Source organism: Egretta garzetta, unplaced genomic scaffold (assembly GCF_000687185.1).
Source record: "Egretta garzetta isolate BGI_Z169 unplaced genomic scaffold, ASM68718v1 scaffold324, whole genome shotgun sequence".
In the NCBI taxonomy this organism is placed as follows: Eukaryota; Metazoa; Chordata; class Aves; order Pelecaniformes; family Ardeidae; genus Egretta; species Egretta garzetta.
In genome coordinates, this window is record NW_009259426.1 from 199,753 (window position 1) to 214,525 (window position 14,773).

Consider the following 14,773-nt stretch of genomic DNA (forward strand, 5'->3'; position numbering starts at 1 on the left):
CGTCCTCCTACCACTGGCCCCGCTGCTCCCCACCGAAGGGCCGCTGACAGGGTTCGAGGCTTTGTAGTCCACAGGGGAAGCATCACGGCCTCTCTGCTGGCTCACTGCGGAGGTGGAGAAGCGCATGATGGACCCAAAGCCTGAGAAGATCACCTTCTGCTCAAAGACGTCCCCCTTCTGGCCTTCATACAGAGGGGAGCAGTGGGAAGAAGAAGAGGAAGAGACAGGCTTCCGGTACTTCTCGTCGTCCTGCTCAAGCTTGGGGAATGTCACAAAGTCCTGGGAGCACTGCAGGTTGCTGCAGGAGGTACCTGGGGGAAGCAGAGGGGAAGCAGATGTAGGAAGGCTCGTGGTGGCAGTAACTCAGCCCATATGGCAATAGGAGCATGGTCGTAACGCAGGTCCCCTGGCACAGGCTAGTTACTGAGCTGAAGGACATCTTTGTCACCTTCCAGCCCTGCTCCCCCCCTGTTGCTTTATTGCTCTCTAGCAAGAACGAGAGGTGCAGCAGCTTCATCGCATCCAAACGTGCGTGTGTCTGCTCCCCCAGGCCCTGCCTCACCACGTCCCTCCAGCCCCGATCAGGGTCCCAGGAGATGAAACGGGCTAGCCCTTATGGCAACAGCTCAAAAAAGAACTGAGCAAGGTCAGAGCAGATGGGAGCCCTGCAAGGCTTTGACTCAAAGCTCAGGGGAGCCTGGATATCAGGTTTTGGCTCGGGTCTCTCCACTAATACTCCTTAAAACACTGCTGCAGACAGTACCACCTACAGAGGAGAGGGCAGGTGCTGCCCATATTGCCTGTGCACAGAATCCCTTCCCTCCGCCCTCCGCTCAGACATCTGGATCTGTTTTTCTTTGCAGTGCAGCAGGCCTGCACAGGAGGGGAGCTGTAACGCTCACCTCGCTCGGTTCTTCCCTCTGTGAATAGAGTTAATAGCAATAAGACTTCTCCCTTTCTCTTTTCAAGGGGTTAAAGAAATAGCCATCAGCAAAGCTTCACGGCACTAGCTGCTGACCGGGTATCTGTACAGATACGGAGATATCAAGGAGGAGCAAAGCAAAACATCCCCCCCATGCTCCCCACCTCTCTTGCTTCTTCCTTCACCCCTTACCTGCAGGCTGGAAGGTCCCGCTGGATGAAGCTGAGCTGAAGCCAATCGAGCTTTTCCCGCTTCCCGTCTTTTTCCCCTTGTGGCTGCTGCCATGACTTGAGGACTTCTTGCCTTTCACCTCCGACCTGCCGACCTCCGAGGTCTCTTTGCTCCCCTCATGGTGGCTGGTGGAGCCCTGGCAGCAGCAAACACAGAGGTGACTCACTCAGGCCAGATGTGGCCACAGCGGGGGCTCTTTTTACCAATTTCCCCTTAAGAGAAGTAATTGCCCCCTCTGCCCACAAAGTGATGGTCAGGTCATGTTATTCAGGAGAGAAAAGCAACATTCCCCTCTACTGCTGCTTGGCAGCACCAGGCTTTATACTCCTAGGGATTACGCTCATCCCAGCTAACTGCAGGAAATTAAACGGGGCACCGACAATCAGGGCACAGACATCAGAGATTCCCCGCATCGTCAGCAGAGGGGAGTACCTCAGAGGGTTGTTCAGCCCAAATAAAATCTGAATTTGGCTGCGATTCAAGCACATAGTTCAGCCGCATCTCTCAGGTGTGTTATTCTCAGCAAGGTCATTCCACCCCGGGGAACTTGCTCGTCCTTGCGCTGCGATGGGAGTTCCCCCAGGTTCCCTAAAGCATCCACAGAAGCACCTCTGCTGCCAGCCCAGGGCTTTCCAAATCTACTGCAGTAAATATTTCACAGTGACATTGTCAGAGCAGCATCAGAGCATGCAGCAACAGATGCTATCCAAACCCCGTATAAGCCTGCAGGAGACATGGAAGCAAGGGGGATGAAGAGGCTGGCCAGATGCTAGGAAATCCAGGAGCTTGGGATGACAGAGAGAAGTGTGGGAGTTTAGCAGGGGGAGAGTGGAATGAAGCAAAAAACCAGATCCCCCGAGGCACCCACGCTAGGATATGAAACCTTCACCTTCAAGTCACTTCAAAGCCACCTAGCAGCGTTCAAAGATCACTTCTTGCAAGATATTACTGCAACCAGTCAATATTATAGATAGAGTTCTAATGTGATGGCTACAGCCCCAAATGCAGCACCTGCACATCAATGCAAATGCCTTTTATTTCTTACTGAGGAAGATACAAGGAAGACACAGAGAAGCACGATACCTTTCCACTATCCCTGACTCCAGATGACCTCTTCTTGGGGAGAGCTAAAGAAAAAAGGGCTCGTAATGCAGACTCATGAATGCCCAGATAAAAATCTTTCCCCATTCCTCCCACATGGTTTAATCACTCTGCACAATGCAACAGCTGGCAGCCTAACACACACCAGATGTGCCGGGAATATGAAAGACAGGAGGAAGGGAGTGGTGGAAATTAGGGGGGAGAGGAGGGGGAATCTGTATTTTCTCATCACAGACTCCTGGATGTAGGAGATTAAGCCTTCTTGATTTACGAGCGCAGAGGGAGCATGAAAATCTTTCCGACTTTCCACATCTGCCTGGGGAGGGAAAGGAGAGCAGTGTCCGGGGGCTATGGGAAGTTCTGAGACTTTTCACGAAGTCACAGGAACGAGATGGCTCATGTCTCAGCAGAAATGCAAAGCCCCGAATTTTCCCCCCATAAATTCACCTCTTTGGAGCTCCGCACAAGGTGCACGAGGCCACAGAAGGGCAGGGGGAAACCACATGAGAAGACATGTTCCAAATCCAGAGTGTCAGGAAGGGAGTGCAGGGCAAGTAATGAATTAGTGCAGGGTGGAAGGGGGAAATCTGAGCTGGGAAATAAATCTTAATTGCAAAATTACAGGGGGAAAAAAAAAAAAAAAAAAAAAAAGAGGCTGAGCTGGCTCAGCAGAAGGCGGTGAATGGAGAGACGCTCACCTGTAGGGCTGATCTGACCCCATGGACCTCCCTGAGAGACGCCCAGAGATTTTGGGGGCAGGATTTTCCCACCTCTTGCCAATATCTGCTATCCCAGAGACTGTTTGCCAAACAGGTCATGGCAGACAGATCTGTATGGTCCTACCACAAGCCCCCCTCACCACAAAAGGCCCTTCTCTAGCAGCAGCCGCTCCAGAGAGCCTGAATTTGGGTCAAGGGCCCAAGCCCTGCAGCCGAGGAGCAGAGAGGGAAACTGAAACCACGCTAAATCACTTCCCCTCTCCGTGCCTCTATTTCTTTCCCACTTTGCTCCGTGGAGCCTGCAAGCTCTGTGTGGCAGCAGAGCCTTCCAGGAGACACACGTGGACTGCCAAGCACAACACGGCCTTGATCCGAAAGGCGGGGGGGGGGCAGGGATCTACTGCCATAATGCCAATATTAATAACAGTAACGAGGGCTGCAGTCCCATCACCTCCCTAATGAAGGAGATTCTCCGGCTCAGGGCTGCTGCCTAGAGGGAGCAGAACTGAAGAGACCTGCATGCCTGCTGCTCGCCTGGTGCAGAAACAGAGGTCTCTCTCTGTGGATCACCAGCTTTTCTCCAGCATGGAAATCTGTGCTGAAACACCCATGTTTCGTGTGTTGCAAACAGGTGTGGGGGGGGGAGGGCATGCTGCAGAGGGAAAAAAAAAAAATAGGGAAGCGCTAAGGAAGTGAGAGCTCTCTTTCAAAATGAGGCAGCAGCTACATTTTGAATGTCTATTTAAAGCAACGGAGTGAAAAATGTCACCAGAATAAACCTGCTGCCCCAGCTGGAGGTGACAGTCTGATGGGGAAACTCCTGCCTCATCCCAGGAGCCGAGGCGAAGGCGCGGGGGCACCCAAGCACAGGCATGCACACACCTCCTCCCCCCGGCGCTCGCTGTCCCCCGAGGGGCTGTACCTGTTTCCTGGCTTCTCTGTGACACTGTGCAGCACCCAAGCTCTTCATTCATTAATTTATTTATGGGAAATCAGAAGAGCATCTCTTTGCCTCCTGATTGGCGGGACGAGCTCCTAGAGGGAACCACTGACGAAATACAGAAGGGGTGGGGGAGGCTGGCGCCGCGTCAGAAGCAGAGAGCGGCTTTGCCCTGGATTAAACTACTGGCAAGGGGAAGCAGGGAGGACACGAAGGAGGAACAATGCGACAGGAGCAGGAGCTCCTCCAGCCCATGCACCACGGGGCGATGGGCTGAAGCAGCCCCCCCAGGCAGGCTGTAAGCATCAGCCACGCGGCATCGCTAGGTAGAGCTCAGACCCGACGCCACCAGGAGCTCTGGGCCAAGCTACGGCACCTCTGCGCCTGAGCCACTTGCAGCCTTTAGCACGTCCTTCACCTCAACCTCGAGATCAGGCAGCCCTGTGCTGCTCTTCTTTGTAGGTGGGGATGGGAGACGCAGCTGGGCTCAAGACCGTATTTTTAAGTCCCTGAAGTCACTGGCAAAATTCCCACTCATGTCAGGACAAGGGATGCTAAAAGGCTCAGGGATTCTTACTGCAAATATCCATGCCAAGACATGCTTTGATTAGCCGGGGGAATCATCAGCCTTCCCCCACAAACCCCTACCCCATCCCAGCGACTGTGAACTTGCCTGAGCCAGGCGCAGTGCAGAGGTTCCCAGGATCTGTCAGCTCCAGGCCAGCCCTGGGTAGATGCCGAGAGCTCAAATAACACTGGGAAACCTGGAAAGTCTCCCTGTCTCCGGTGGCATCTGCGATCGCGCGCTCTTCGCCCTGCTGTGCTCCCTCTCCAGCACCTGACCGGGTGAGGGTGGGTGCGGGGAGGCCTTGGCATCCACATCTTAGATTACAAAACCCAGAGCAAGCCAGATGTTGCAGCCCAAAACACATAGCATGTGTGAGTGTGTGTCAACAAGTGATCATGATGTCTGCAGCTGGCAGAAGAAGGCAGCTGGGGTGGCTTGCGATCCTGCAGATTTACTGCAAGTGCAACAGAGAGCGGCAGGACGGCTCCCCAGGGGCGTTTGCAGGGGGAAGGGAGAGGCACGCTGCTTGCTGTTCGGCTGCTCGCTAACCCCGATGCCAGCACCGGGCACCAGCTACACGGAGAGATCCTGAGCACAGAAACTGCCTCCTGAATTTATCTGGTGGTGTGTGACTACAGAGACGGAGCAGCCCCGGCTGCCAAGACTTACTGGGGAGACTCACTGCTCCTCCCCTGGGCAAGAAACCGTCCTCCGCCCCAGGCCTGCTCTGTGAATGCCATCTCTCCAACAGCCTCTTCAAAACCATTACTAGTTGGCAGCATTTGGGCATTTTTGGATAGACCACGTGAAACAACCAGAAATTACAGCCAGAGACTATTACCCAGAGGGGATGTTTTCTGCCTCCTTCCCCCTCCCCCAAAAGTCTGTAGGAGCTCCAGGTAGCCAGCGTAACAGCGAATGAGAGCCTATATCCAGCACAAATCCACTCCCTACAATCCCCCCCAAAAGCCCCAGCCCTGGAGCACCACTGGGGGATTTTCAGCCGGTCAGCTGCCCTGCGCGCTCTCTGGAAGGGACCCTCCTGTGCCCCATGAGCAAGGTCTCCTGCTCCTTTTTGAGAGCAATGAAAAACGGCATTGCCCAAAGACTTTTTGGAGGCAGGAGGAGAGCTCAGAAGAGGTGTTATGAAGAGTCGTTTGCATGCTGTGCATTCACACCCTAGTTTCACTTTCCGGTGTAGATGAGAGCGGAGGCCACCACCGCCTTTTCAGTACGTTTATTCCCCAAACTGGGGTGAGGCAGTGAGAGTTTGTCACTGCACAGACAGGACAGGGCGGCCTGGTAGAGTCCAAGTGTCAGATATTAATGGTATTTAGATTCCTAGAAGATGCAGGGAAGCACTCGGTGAGATGTTAAAAAATCTGGCAGGAGTCAGAGGTCTAGCACAATTGATTTCAAGAGGAAGACTGAAACCACATCAAAGGATCTTCATAACTAAATGGTTCAAGAGGGGAGCGCAGGGTGGACGACGTGTTAGGTGAAAATTGGAAGTGAAAAATAAATCTGGATTGCAAAATTGAAGAAAAATATGAACCCAGAGGCTGGGCTGCCTGAGGGAACAAGGAAGTGGGATATACCACTGTTCCTCCAAAGCAACGGAACATAGTTCCACTGCTGCCAGCCTAACCTGAAGTAGCTTGAGAAGTGCTACTGGTTTTCTATATAGCTCTGAAAATCCATTATTAAAGGGTTGCTGAAAGTTTCAAAGGACTTTGGTAGCAACATCAGATGCTGGGGCTCAGATGGCTGTTGCCCCAGGCTCCTTTTAGATGGAGCAAACTGGGAGCAGACTGGAGCGTGGCTTCAGGTAGCCTCTCCACAGCCTGGTGGCTGGTGTTACGCTAGTCTGCCCGCAGTCCCGGTGCCCAAGGAACAAGCGGTGCCAGGGCCCTTCTGCTGATTCGTCTGACTGATGCTCCTGTTCCAAAACACTGGTGATGCTCAATGCCTCCAGTCCAACCCCTGCTCCAGCACAGCCTGCGCACTGGGATGGGAGCCTGGGACTCACTGTATGTGGTGCCACTTTGGCTACAGTGCGAGCAGCATGGCGAGCTGGCAGCATGGGTCTGGCGTGGACATCAAGGGCTGCACCAGCCTCCCACGGCTCTGCACGGCTGCTCCGGGCCACTGTCCTCCTCCCAGGAGCTTGGATATGACCATCTGCCCTCGCTGCTGCAGGTCATGGAGATCTGCTCTCACCCAGCTGCTCCCCACGAATGACTGTGTCACCGGCAGGGATTATCCCTGGGGAGTTTAAGCTCTGGTTCATTGGGTAACTTGCAGAAGGCCACAGAGGCGATAAATCATTTGCCCAAGATCATGCAAATGGTGAGGAAGAGACCCCAGCTCTCTTCAGACTCTAACTACGGCACGGCAGGGACTAGCAATGCTCTTCTGCAGAGTCACACCATGAACGTCAGCTTTTGATTTGCTGCATCTACCCTACCCACTCCCCAGTACACTCTACTGGGATGAGCCGTACTAATCCAAGACCCAGAAAGGACAAAGATTGTTTTGGCTTCCAAGAGGAAGCCTGTTTGGACATGCTACATTAATGTGCCTCGAGATTTTACATTAGTCTAACCTGTGCAATGTTACACCGGTGCAACTATCCAGAAAGCCTCACACAACCATCCCCTGAGGGGTCTGTGCAGGGCTGGAGCAGCTCCTACATTTGATTTGGAGTGAGTACCTTTGGTAACAGAGTTTGAACACTACCTTGGGATCTAGGCACAGAAAAGCAAGGGAAATACAACTCTCTGTTATGAGGATTAATAACAACTCCCTAGGGAAACACTAAAACCCTGTCACTCAAGTACAACTACAGCAATTAGGATCTCCTGAATTTTAGCTTACAAAGAGTTGAAAGCTGCCTGTAAAACTGAATTGCACCCTTCCCTCCTTATTTATAAAGGTCTGGCAGGGCTTTGGAGGAGACAGTGGGTAATTGTCTAACAACCGCTCTAGCTGGCCAAGAGTCAGGTTTTGGATTTCAGTTCAGCTTGAAAAATAATCTTCTTAGGCCATCAGTTCCTGACAGCTCTGTTAACTGGGTGAATCTGCTGCTCCCAAAAGCCAGCTTCCCTAACCTGAGCGCAGGTAAATCAAGAGCGATTGCAGCTCGGAGGCTGTTTCTCCGCTCTGTCCCGCTGTAACTTTCTGCTCAGCCTGAGAACCGTGAGACCAGCTTTGCCGTTTCAGCTCTGACCTACATCTGCTCCCTGTTTCCAGGCTTGGCCTCACACAGAACACAGAAAATCCTCTTCAGCCCTAACCCAAAGCAACCCTGCGCCGACTGGCAGGAGCTTTCGCTCTTCCAGACTGCCCCTGCAGTGCCTGTCACATACGCAGACACTGCTAGCCTGTGAATTTTCATTTTCACAAGGCAGTCCTGCCACGGAAAGGACACCCAAGCCTTTCCAAGTAGCATTTCTGTGCACAAAAGGACATTCCTGGGACATGTTATTTATTTGTTCTAGCAGGAGCTTGGCCCTAGTCCTACTCTCACACCAGAACAGCCCCGCTAAAGAGTTGTGTTCATTTACATTCCCACTACGGAGAGGAGAGTACGACTCCAAAGGTCCCGGTGCTGGAGTAACCTCACTTGTTCCTTGACCTCAAATAACTGCAAACTTGGCCTTCACCTTGTTGCACGCAAGCTCAAGGCAAGTTCCACTGTGTCTGTTCTGCACTACCAGAGTTTGGGGCTGCCCGAGTTACAGAAAACTCGGGGCCATCCTGATTTACAGCCAGGTGCAAGAGTCCCATGTCAGCAGCATGACTGCAGCAGAGAAGAGCAGAGAGACACTGACATCCTGACTGCGCCCCACCAGCCCCGGGGCCCCGAGGAGACAACCCCACACAAGCAGCACCTTCCCAGCAGGGAACTGGACTGCCTCTACACCTCAGGAGCAAAACAGGCCACCACAGTGTAGCCCTCTGCCTGAATTTTCCTGAAATGGAGGAACTAAATAGAAACCAACCTCCCGCTGTCTCACACAGAAAAGCTACCTCTGTTACGCACTTTGAAGATCTAATGTGCTTCTATGACTGCCTGTTTTTTTTATTTCCCCCCTCAGCTACATCAGTTTGTCTAATAAAGGATAACACCTCCTCCCACCCGCCTTGCCTTGCTTATCCACCTGCCTGAGCTGTTTACAACGTGGCAGCAGAAAAGGCCAAAGCACGGATATTTATCTATTCCGCGAGAGCTTCAAATCTGAACATCTGCTGCAAAACAGGCTGGCACTTACAGCTCAATCACTTGGGAGCTCAGCTCCATGATTGTGTCGTCAGTACTGACAGAAATCGAGACAGCTGCTGTGTTAAATTCCCAAGGTGGGCGTCGAGGTGGGGAGTCAGGCAGAGGGAGCGAGAATGTGATGAATCGGGAATCAAAAGAAATGGACAAAAGCCCCTTCTCTGCTCTTCTGCCCTGTCCTCCCCACTTCCCAGGAAGGCCGGTGTGGATGGTTTCCCCTCGCCCTCCCTCCCCACCCTGCATTCACACGCTCGCATCTTGGGGGTTTGGTACCTTCTCTGCAGCGACGGGCACCGAGGACGGGGTAAGGCTGGTGGGAGATTCCGGACGTTTTTTGTGCTTCTGTTTAGGTCTTTCTTTGTCCTTCCGACTCTGCAAAAGAAATCAGAGAGTACTGGAAGGCTAACTTTTCCTCTGCTGAGGATAGCAGTTGTAAGAGAAAAGAAAGGAGGGTGTGTAGGGGTGGATTTACAACCATACATTCATATTCCTCTTTCCTTCTCCACCCATCCACAACGAGCCCAGTATCCCTTCCCCCACATCCCAGCTTCTGGCTGGGAGCGTCCCACTATCTCTACCCCAGCTGCAGCTAACATCTGGAGTGCAGAATATCAACAGAAGCCCCCAAATCAGTTTTTGGTAAGATGATAGGGAAGGACTTAACAAGCTTTGGCTGATTTCAAGAAACCTGAGCTTTCCTCCTGCTATTTCCCCACAGGGACCCTGTGCCCCCTTACCCTCGCTCTCCACCTTCTTCACGGGTTTCTCAGATCCACCCTGTATAGACAATGGGAGAATCTTGATTTTCACACGTGTTGCACGTGCACAGCTGAAGAGATCGGTCAGCGGAGATCTCAAAATCTAGGCTTGAACCTAACCTAGAGATCCCCCCATCTCCCCTCCCAACAGAGACAGCTGCTCTGGGTCCGTCTCTGCTAACAGGAGACAGACTATTTAGTTTGAATTCTTCATCCTGTTTTTTTCTCGCACTAAACCCCCAGAAATATGGGATTCTTCAAATTGCAAAGCAAGGAAAAATACAGCCTGAGAAAGACTGAGTCCTGCCCACCCTGATTTTATCTTCCCTTGAGGAACGGACTGTAGCCGAGGAGGCTATTCTTACACAGTGCTATCCGGACATCTGTGCTAGAGCTGAGATGTTTTCACTGAAGGGGCTGAAAACGTAGCCCTGTGTGACCTCAGGTCAGTGGGCTTGAGGATGCCCAGGCCAGCTGGCATACAGGATGGATGGATGGACGGAAGGGCATGCTCCATCACACGCTCCTGCTTCCTCCCTGTCTTCCTCAGCTGCACGCTCCCATGGGAACACGCTCAGCTGACTACGGGAGCTTTTCCATGCTACGACCTCAGTTAAAGACGCGGCCTTCTTTAACAAAGCTGTGGAAACTTTCATGCTGAGTTCCAAACTTCCCAGTGTGGTGACTGGTGTGTGGACCAAGAGACCTGTTGTCAGATAAACACCTGCATGAGGATGCAGGGCTTAGAAAAATCCATCCTCTCGCCTCTGAGACCTTTTTGTGGGAAAGGATGCCTATTCTGGTACAACTCCCTCCCACGGGCATTTTAGTCTAGAAGCTGAAGTCCTCAGTCTGGGCCGAAGGTGCGTTCCGAAGAGTCACATGGAAATTCCTTGACTCTCCAGAAAGATGCCGATTGCTTCCTCATGCAAGCAAAGCCCTGAGGCTACAGCTGCCAGCACATGCCAAAGACGGGATGCTGTCAGGGGAAGATGCAACTGCAGCAAATACATGAGCTCCATGAGTGTTTTTAGGAGGGAGAGAAGAGAGTGGAATAATTAGCTTAGCAAACAGTATGCTAAATGGGGGGCGGAAAGGGGTTGGAGGAAGGAGAGGGCTGGAGGAAAAGGCTGGAAAAGGCAGGCATGAAGTGAAACAGAGGTGAAGCAAAAGCCCTCCAGAAATCAGCACCTTCCAGCGGGGGTTTGGCTGAATTTCCAGTGCACTCAGACAGGAGGCCCAAGCTGCAGCCACCAGCAGCCCTGCCAGTGTAAACCTGCCACGCCGCCACGGAAACTTGCACTGGATGAGCGGGTGGAATCCATCCTCTCGCCTCTGAGACCTTTTTGTGGGAAAGGATGCCTATTCTGGTACAACTCCCTCCCACGGGCATTTTAGTCTAGAAGCTGAAGTCCTCAGTCTGGGCCGAAGGTGCGTTCCGAAGAGTCACATGGAAATTCCTTGACTCTCCAGAAAGATGCCGATTGCTTCCTCATGCAAGCAAAGCCCTGAGGCTACAGCTGCCAGCACATGCCAAAGACGGGATGCTGTCAGGGGAAGATGCAACTGCAGCAAATACATGAGCTCCATGAGTGTTTTTAGGAGGGAGAGAAGAGAGTGGAATAATTAGCTTAGGAAACAGTACGCTAAATGGAGGGGGGCGGGGGGAAAGGGGTTGGAGGAAGGAGAGGGCTGGAGGAAAAGGCTGGAAAAGGCAGGCATGAAGTGAAACAGAGGTGAAGCAAAAGCCCTCCAGAAATCAGCACCTTCCAGCGGGGGTTTGGCTGAATTTCCAGTGCACTCAGACAGGAGGCCCAAGCTGCAGCCACCAGCAGCCCTGCCAGTGTAAACCTGCCACGCCGCCACGGAAACTTGCACTGGATGAGCGGGTGAAAAAAGGAGGCAGATCCAGCCTAGAGCTTCACCGCACTTGCTGAGGGCCCAACCAACGCTGCCAATACCCATCATTTTATCACAAGACTCCTGGCGTTTGGCATAGCTGTTAAAGCCTCTGTTCCTAGAGCTGCAGTATTTTACCAGAATCTCTGTTTTCTTTTCTTCCCTTTCTTTAATACACATTTCCAGCTTTGGCAGCGAACAAGGAAAGCTTGAAAATGTGATTTCTACAGACTAAGTGCCAAAAGACAAATTCAAATTAAATCTTTACTAAATCTCATAATGTTTTAAATACTTGGGGGCTTCTCATGCTATAAACTGCCTAAGTCTCATGGGTCTTCTAGGGCAGGAAGATGGGGAAACCGTGGCCCAGTTAGTTAAGCAGCTTGTCACAGGCCACGTGCGCATCAGTGTTTATTAGTCCAGTAGTAGTCACAGTTCACACTCACTTAAAAGCACACAGCAGAGAGTTTCAATGACCTGAAGAAAGGTTTTTAATATCTACATCTCCTCTTACAAATGGGGAAACCAGGGCACATGGGAGGAGAGAATTTGCTAAGATTTCACAGCAAGTCATCCAAAAATCGAGGAAGAAAAGTCAGGGATCCCCACCCCACCCAGACACAGGCTCACCTACTCGCAGGTGCTGCCAGTGCCACTCCCAGAAGCCAGAGATGGAAAACAGGAGCCAAACACCTCATTACAATACATTTTGCCAAAAAACTGCACAAACCCTGGTCCTTAAACTTTCCGAATACCACAAAGCTTATTCTCTCATTTTCAGACCCCGTATCCCAAATGCATTTCAATCATGAAGCTGCAACAGGGGGGAGTAAGACACAACGCTGCGAACGCCAGCAAAACAGAACTGCAGTGATTTAATTTCACCTATCATGGTCAAGATGAGACAAGGCAGAGCCAAGCCATTTTGGCTAACAAGAGTGAACCTACACACCTACATAGACACACATACACACGTGCACATGCAAGGGGAAAAGCGGGAACGTCCGGAGGGTCACCACGGCGAACCATAAAACCTCCCACAGTTTCATTGTGATGGCAACCACCAAACTCACATCCTCCAGCTTCAAAGTCCTGGCTGTCTCCTGCCTGAAAAAATCTCCCTTCGCTGTCGGCAGCGCAGAGTCTGCAACAGCTAACTGAGCAGTCCCCTGGTTATATGTAGGAGTGCGTACATATGTACATATTCAGCAAGAACCCAGCCTGCACAATAGGGACCAGATTTCTGGAAAGCCTCAGCTCCCATTTAGATGCTTGAATAAATGGTCAGGTTTTCCAAAAAGCTAAACGCTGGGTATTGAGCTCTTTTGAAGATCTGGCCCCGACTACATGTGCTGAGCAACTGCACTCAAAACTATTTAGAAAATCTGTCCCACAGAGACCAGTCTTCGTGCTCTGCTCAAAGGACTGCATTGAAACCAGAACCGCCGCAGCCTGACGAGGAGCTGCTGGGTGTCCCTGCACGCAGCCCCGGGCCGTGCCCACAGGCACCTTGCTCCTCTCTCGTGCTCACCCAGCACTTCTCCCTCTCCCACACCCTCTCCTCTCCAGGCTCTCTGTGTCACCCCTGCTCGAGCAGAGCAGAAACCCACAGGACTGGGTACCCAGGAGCTCTCTGGGCTGCAGCCAGAATCCCTAAAGTTTTGCAGAGTTGGCGGGCCCCACTGCCTTTGCACACCCAGTAGCACCCATCTCCCACCCTCCAGTTACCTTCTAATACTTTTTGGGTACTCAGAAGGGCGACAGGACCTGACACCTTCTTTAATATTACTGGAGAAATGCAGTGCCCTGTGTTAAACAGGCAGGACAATTAACTCCGTTACCCCACGGGTGTTTTGCAGATGGGCCAGGCTGCCCCCAGACCAAGGCGCTGGTGGGAAGGCGACTTCGTCTGCCTGCAGAGACCACGGTCAGGGTGCACAGTCCCTCCCAGCTACCTTGCCCGTGTTGACAGGTCCTCAGACAACCCGGGGTGTTCCCCAGCTTGCACCAGAGGCTTTTAAACGTGTGGGTTCTCTCCAGGAACCGGAAGGCTCCAAATGCTTCCTGCAAGAGCCGCAGGGTGCAAAGGGAGGGGAGGGCAGGAGGACAGGGGGAAGCAGCGCTCTCCTCTGCCTCTCAAGTGCCTTCTCTCCACCTGGCTTTTCTGCATCCAGCACTTCAGCTCCCTGGCACACAGGCACACTCCTCTACAAACCCTCCTTCCAGGAAACTTCGCAGACAACACAGCCACTGCCAACAGCCCAGCCTGCCCACAGAGACTTGCCCGGCTGTGCCATAAAGCAGGAGTCAAGGGAGGAGGAGGAGGGAGGAAGGATGCGCTGCAAGAGCAGGAAACCTTTCAACACCCCCATCCCATCTTTGCAAGCAAAATCCAAGCCCTACCTTGCAGCCGCTCGGCGCTCCCTGCAGCAGGCTGGCTGGCTGGGTGAGCTGTGGTCTGCAGGGAACATGAACCTGCCCCCAGCAACAAACTTCATGGAAAACAAACTCTCCCAGTGCTCTCGCTCCCCCCACCGCCGTCTCCCCTTCCCCGAGCCCCCTCTTCTAATCTGCTGGACACCAGCAATTGGATCATTAAAAGTAGATTGGGCAGGGGAAGGAGGGAGGGAAGAGCTGGGAAGAGCCAAGCGGGCTCTGCTGCTCCCTCCCTCTTTCCCAGGCTCTCTGAACTCCCGCACCCGGAGGAGGAGGAGGAGGAGGCCTGGCTCTGGGCTGCAGCCATGGCAGCGGCAGCAAGGAGGAAGGCAACACCGGGCAGAGGGACACTAAGCCCCTGCCTGCAACCTCGTCTGCACCAGGGCCGTGGTGGGGATTTTGTGGGTTTGCCTTGAGATACGCTCCGAGTACACGAGAGGCTTTACACAAGGACTACACGGCCAGCCCTCGCTGGGCTTTGCGTGCTGTCAAATTATTCCTGCGCCCCCCGCTAACGGAAGGATTTGCTGGGGGCGGTTAAACACCCATATAACAAGATGTCACAGCAAGCCGGTCAAGGATGCTGTGAAACAAGGCTACTATAGCTAGATCAGAGTAAGCTTAGAGTCAGTACACTCCTTCCCAAAAATACTGCGCTGTCTTGCAAGCGGCCATCTGCATCCCACTTGAAAAAAACGTCCACTTTGCCCTTTGGTGCCTGTGTGGCCACGAAAACTCCAAGAGGCAGACCTCCGTCACCAGCTCGAATGCAAACACAAAGCCCCTCACAGACCCACTGGGTTTAGATTTCAGCCCAGTACAACTTCTCCAGTGTGCTAAATCTGCCAGGCTGGATCCTTGGCTCCTCTCCTCCGCTGGCATCAGGTCCAGACAGACAGGCAATGGCAGGGGGGGCG

General features: G+C 52.7%; 1 protein-coding gene across 1 annotated transcript in view; it reads right to left on the reverse strand.

The window, feature by feature from the left end:
- Positions 1-14,773, reverse strand: part of MLLT6 (MLLT6, PHD finger containing) — a 46,550-nt gene that overhangs the window by 12,527 nt on the left and 19,250 nt on the right. Inside the window, 3 exon segments of the mRNA XM_009637039.2 lie at positions 1-311; positions 1,115-1,289; positions 9,037-9,135. The exon segment at positions 1-311 is cut by the window's left edge and continues 6 nt beyond it. Coding sequence (XP_009635334.1) covers positions 1-311; positions 1,115-1,289; positions 9,037-9,135 — 585 coding nt within the window.